Here is a 6,478-nt window from a genome sequence, read left to right as displayed (position 1 = left end):
AAAAGTAATAAAATAACATTTTACTTTATATATATATATGGTGACTTTGTGTTTAATTCAAGGAAACATTTTATTTTTAATTTATGGGGGTATGTATTTGGGCTTTCTGTTGGTTGTGGTCCTTTTTTTCTTTTGACCAGGGCCACTAGCTGTGAACACAGGCTGCATCCCTTAAAGGAACAGCTCAGTTTAAAATGAAACTGGTTAAATGGATAGGCTGTGCAAAATAAAATTTCTGGTATACTTAGGCAAGCTTGTACTCTATAAAAGCTGGAGTGAGCAGATGTCTAAAAAAAATACACTACTTCTCTAACCTCTTAGTTAGTCAGCACCTTTAGGAGGGGCATATTGGGACATAACTGTTCACTTGGTTTGCTTTTGATCCCTAGCATGCAGGTCAGATTCAGAAGCAAACAGTTATGTCCCATATGCCCCCCCTCAAGTTACTGATTGGCTACTGACTGCTAACAGCTTAGAGTGCTTTAAAGCAGGAAGTAGTGTTCTGGCTATTATGTTATATCTGCCCACTCCAGCCTTTATAGATTACATTTTTGCCTAACTATCTATATTGAAAATATTTTTTATTTTGTGCAGCCTATTTTACCAAGTTTAATTTTTACACTGAACTGTTCCTTTAAAGCAGGGATCCTCAAAATATGCTGGATCCGACCCTCCAAGGTAATTTACCTGGCCCCCGTTGCCTCCTCACCCCTGGCAGGGGGGAGCGTTGGAGCTGGGAGAGAGAGGACGGAGCGGGAAGATACAGCAGGGAGCAGGAGGCAGCAACAGGGAGCGGGGAGAGGGAGGACACCGAAATGGGCCATAGTTAAAGCCCACAGCAGGGAGTAGGCAGTGAGAGTGAGCAGTAGGGTGGGGTGCGTAGTTTGAGGACTATAGTTCGGGCCCCCAACAGTCTGAGGTACCATAAACTGGCCCCCTGTTTAAAAAGTTCGAGGACCTTTGCTTTAAAGAAAATCCTATGCCTGATTGGTGAAAATGTGCTAGCAACACGCCCACTTACACCATCGATACGACCACTTCTGCCAATTTCTCTGCCTCTTGACATCAGGGCCACTCCCCTGGCCAACATTAAAAGGTAGCAATCTAGGTACACATGTTCTGGTAACTAAGCCCTTACAAAGTGAAAGCCATATATAGGATAAGCTAGTTCTGACTGTATTAATATTCAGTATATACATACACTCAGGGCCGGAACTAGGGGTAGGCAGAAGAGGCACCTGCCGTGGTCCCACAGGTACTGTACTGTATCCTCATCCCATTCCCACAGGTACTATACTGTATCCTCATCAAATTCCCACAGGTACTATACTGTATCCTCATCAAATTCCCACAGGTACTGTACTGTATCCTCATCCCACTCCCACAGGTACTATACTGTATCCTCATCAAATTCCCACAGGTACTGTACTGTATCCTCATCCCACTCCCACAGGTACTATACTGTATCCTCATCCCACTCCCACAGGTACTATACTGTACCCTCATCCCACTCCCACAGGTACTATACTGTATCCTCATCCCACTCCCACAGGTACTATACTGTATCCTCATCCCACTCCCACAGGTACTATACTGTACCCTCATCTCACTCCCACAGGTACTATACTGTACCCTCATCTCACTCCCACAGGTACTATACTGTACCCTCATCTCACTCCCACAGGTACTATACTGTATCCTCATCCCACTCCCACAGGTACTATACTGTACCCTCATCCCACTCCCACAGGTACTGTACTGTACGCTCTTCCCACTCCCACAGGTACAGTACTGTATCCTCCTCCCACAGGTACAGTACTGTATCCTCCTCCCACTCCCAAAGGTACTATACTGTATCCTCATCCCACTCCCACAGGTACTATACACAGGTGCTATACTGTAAATCTTCTAACGGCTGAATCACTGGCTGAAATTAAGTCTATCCCCTGGAAAAGCTGATTGTGCTTTTCTATATTTGTTGTTGTTTTTACACTTGTTTTACTTTTGTCACTATTTTGTTCATTTCCAGTTAGTTACAGTAGAGCCCTTATGAGACTGCATATCAGTGCCAGTGTTATAGTTCCAGGGACTGAATATCTTCCATCAGTACCCACTGCTTCTCACTGCATATAATGTGCTGGTTTTGTAAATACAGACTGCATCTCTCTGTATAGAATGTGCCTGAGATGTCATTACCCACTGCCTTTCACTCTGTAAAACAAATTAAAATACTTTTAACCTAACTGATCCCAAACACAAATGGATGGAGAACCCCTCACAGAAGTGCATGTATGAATACTTTACATTTTAGGGTGAACACTCCCACACACACTTGCACAATATCCCTGGAAGTTAGTGGGAACCACAAGAGGTAGTTGGCGTTTGGTCAGCCTATTTTAGTATGGCCTATCTTTAGCCTCCCCAAACAAAAAAGTCACCCTAGTCACCGCCTATGCCCCCTGCGTAATGGTATTGAGCCTATGCACAAACGTGCAAGGGAGCCATGGGTGCAGGGGCGAGATGGCTGATTGGGTTGCCTAGAGCACCTGTGACTGTGTAAAAACCCTCACCCCCCAAAAAAGTATGTGTGTAAGTATAAATGTGTGTAAGTATAAATGTGTGTGTGTTAGTGTAACAATTGTGAAGGAGCTGAGGTGCACAGGATCTGGAAAAGGGCTGCCATACGGACCTTGTGGGGGCAGGAAGCAGAGACAGCAGCGGACACGTTTCATCACATCTTCAGGCAGATTACAAAATTCACATTATAAATATGTAACCCCCATGACCTACATGAAGGTATAAGGCCATAAGACATGATGTCTGCTATTACAAACTTCTAGTTTATTATTTTAAAAACCATTGCTTATACAGTATATTACAGGTATGGGACAAGTTATCCAGAATGCATGGGACCTGGGATTTTCAGATAAGGGATCTTTCCTTAAGAGATTCTGTCATGATTGTTATGGTATACCTTTTATTTCTAAATTACATAGCAAAGAATTCACTCTACCATTTAAAATGTTATTCTTGAATCAACAAATGTATTTTTTTAGTAATATTGGTAATATGGTGTGTAGCCATCTCAGTGCTTTGTGCCAAAGTCTGAGCTTTTAGAAGGAGCCAGCGCTACACATTAGAACTGCTTTCAGCTAACCTATTGATTCTCCTATTCACATGTAACTGGAGGAGTCCTAAGCTGGACTTGGATTTACTATTGAGTGCTATTCTGATATCTACCACTACTAGTAGCAGCTACTTGTCATGGCTACAAATATAGGACAGTGCTGATCATTTACTGATAATTATTTCTACGTGTGTTTTAGTAGAGACACTTTTCAGTATTGTCTATGGCAGGGTATTTTCTGGCATTTAGGGTGAAAACACACGGAGCAACTAGTAGCAGCTAATTGTAGTGGCTACTAAAATAGACAATGCTGATCATTTACTGATAAGTCTCTTCATGTGTTATAGCAGAGACAATTCTCATTATTGTCTATGGCAGGGTATATTTTGGTGGTTAGTAGCTGTGAAAAGGTAGCTGCTACCAGTAGCTCTGTGTGTCTTCACCCTTAGTAGCGGTGCTGGGAGGGGGGTGATATCACTCCAACTTGCAGCTCAACAGTGTGACTGAAGTTTATCAGAGCACAGGTCACATGGCTTTGGCACCCTGGGAAATGAGAAATATGGCTAGCCCCATGTGAGATTTCAAAATGAAATATATAAAAATCCGTTTGTGTTTTTTAAAAATTGATTTGAATGCAGGATTCTGCTGGAGAAGCTTTATTAACTGAATTGTTTTGAAAAAACATGTTTTGCCATAACCGTATTCCTTAAATAAACCCAATAGGATTGTTTTGCCTCCAATAAAGATTAAGGGAATCATTTTAAAAAATGTCAATTATTTGATTAAAATCAAGTCTATGGATGATTTGTAATTTGGAACTTTCTGGATAACATTTTTCTGAATAACAGATCCCATACCTGTATAATACATGATATGGGCTGCACTAAACGAGCAGTATTGGACATCCTTTTGTACCAGTGCTGTGAATTGTACAGGAAATAAGCGTTTCTGGTATCACAGTAACATCACAAAGTCAGCTGAAAGTTACAGGTATATTAAGAGCTAAACTACATGGGATATTTTGTAGGATGTTGTTAGAATGTCAGACCGCGTCCTTCAAGTTGGATCGAGTAGCACAGTTTAAAATATAATGGGACTGATCTGATGTGTAAACTACATGGAGGATTTGGCATCCAACACCACACGCCTATGGGAACAGGGCGCTGCATGCTGTGTTTGCATCCAACAAAATAAAAGGGCACATTCTCTTACCCTGAGACAGTGAGCAAAGTGCAATTTTGGATGCAATTGCCATGTTTTTTTTCCCACATTGCACCAAATTCAATACAGCTGTGGGATTCAGATTTTGTAGCAGCCCACAATATCTTGACAAGAATGTATGGGTCAGATACAGTCAGACTCAAAATCTGATCCAAATCCCCTTTGTAGTTTAGCCCTAACCCTCACTCTTACCAATCCCTAGGGCTCATTGCAAATGAAAGTGCAAAATGGCATACAAAAGTGCAATGACTAAAACATTATTCACTGTGGTACTTTCAGCTGTTTGCCCCTTTTGCTTCTTTCACCTACAGTCAATGCAGTACAGGAATGGGATCTGATATATGTTAACCCATTATCCAGAAAGTTCCAAATTATGGAAAGCCCATCTCCTATAGCAGTGATCCCCAACCAGTGGCTCCTGAGCAACATGTTGCTCCCCAACCCCTTTGATGTTGCTCCCAGTGGCCTCAAAGTTGGTGCCCATTTTTGAATTTCTTATTTGGAGGCATGTTTCGGAGGCATAAAGGCCATCTGTACTGCTAAACAGTACCTCTAGTAGTCTGCCAGTCCACATTGGGCTACTTATTGACCAATCTAAGTCTTATTGGTCACCTACTTGGAAAGATTTTGTGCTTGTGTTGCTCCCCACCCTTTTTTCATTGAAATGTTGCTCACAGGTAAAAAAAAGTTGGGGATCCCTGTCCCATAGACTCCATTATAAAGCAAATAATTCTAATTTTTAAAAATGATTTCCTTTTTCTCTGTACTAATAAAACAGTACCTTGTACTTGATCCTATCTAAGATATAACTATTCCTTATTGGAGGCAAAACAATCTTGTTAGGTTAAATGAGTGTTTAAGTGATTTATTACTAGACTTAAGGAATGGAAATCCAAATTATGGAAAGATCCCTTATCTGGAAAACCCCAGGTCCTGGGCATTCTGGATAACAGGTCCCATACCTGCGGATGTGGGGGCGCAAAGGACTCCCAGGGTTCCAAAAACACATGAATCTGACTTACACCGAGGGAAGTTACGCTAATGCTGTTTTTGGCTCTGCGCTCCCACGTTTTTGGCTCTGCGCTCCCACTTTCAAATGGGGGTCACTGACCCCAGCAGCCAAATAACTATTGAGGCTACAATTCTGTTACTTTTTATTACTTCTTTTTCCTGTTCATATTCCAGTCTCTCATTCAAACCACTGCCTGGTTGGTAAGGTGATTAAACCCTAGCAACCAGATAAACTGGTTGAAATTCCAGACTGGAGAACTGCTGAACACAAAGTGAAATAAACCACAATTAAAAAAATAATGACCATTTACAGATTGTCTCAAATATCACTCTCTGCATCATACTAAATGTTACAGAAAAAAAGTATACTAAGCAAAACAGAAGAGGCAAAACATACGCTTCGTAAGCCTTATGTAAATGTGGCCATTATTTGCCTTTTTTTTAAAACTTTTAATGCCACTTCTCTGAAGTGATGTATGAAGCCATGAGCAGGGCAGCTGTGCTTTCCGAAGGGGAAGCTCAATCAGTTACTGTATCTTAAGCACAAGATCTAGGAAGTGCTGGGTAGGAGTGTCCCTGGGAGGGACCAGAACTATCTGCTACCTAATCAAACGGAGCTCAAACAGCACTCACATAACTTGCTCCTCAATCTCTCTCACTCTGTCTGTCTGTCTGTCTGTGACTCCCAAGTACTTCATTCACTTGCTATACTGACAGCCACAGGGCACACATTGGTGCCGGATTAGAGATCCCTCAGCATGGCTCCATGGAGCAAAACTGTCAAGGAGCGGTATGGAGTTGGTAAGTTCACAATGAATTCAACTTAGAAAAACTGTTTGTCATTGCTTCATTTCCCCTCTTTACGATTGAGCAGGAAGGATGTGGGCAGGTGCATCGCTCTAGCAGAATGCATGGTGGGGTCCAATATGTACTGTATGCTCATTGCTGGGGGAATTTATCTTAAACTATAAATAATATAATTGCAAGCAAAACCTTACATAAATGTACGTATGTTCGTGTGTGTAAGTATATATATGTGTATAATTTATCAATTGTTATAATCAAATATTTTCAATTTAGTAAAAAATGTTGCAATTGTGTGTGTGCGAGTATTTAGTT

The 6,478-nt window shown here is 41.4% G+C and overlaps 1 protein-coding gene across 1 annotated transcript in view; it reads left to right on the top strand.

Moving 5' to 3' along the window:
- The first annotated feature begins 5,977 nt into the window (after nt 1-5,977).
- dock2 (dedicator of cytokinesis 2) overlaps nt 5,978-6,478 on the top strand; it is a 350,017-nt gene continuing 349,516 nt past the window's right edge. Inside the window, exon 1 of the mRNA XM_031898788.1 lies at nt 5,978-6,160. Within this exon, the coding sequence (XP_031754648.1) occupies nt 6,118-6,160 (43 nt within the window). The 5' untranslated portion in view covers nt 5,978-6,117. The remainder of the gene's footprint in view (nt 6,161-6,478) is intronic.

This window comes from Xenopus tropicalis, chromosome 3 (assembly GCF_000004195.4).
Source record: "Xenopus tropicalis strain Nigerian chromosome 3, UCB_Xtro_10.0, whole genome shotgun sequence".
Taxonomy (NCBI): Eukaryota; Metazoa; Chordata; class Amphibia; order Anura; family Pipidae; genus Xenopus; species Xenopus tropicalis.
This window is presented reverse-complemented; position numbering and strand designations above follow the sequence as displayed.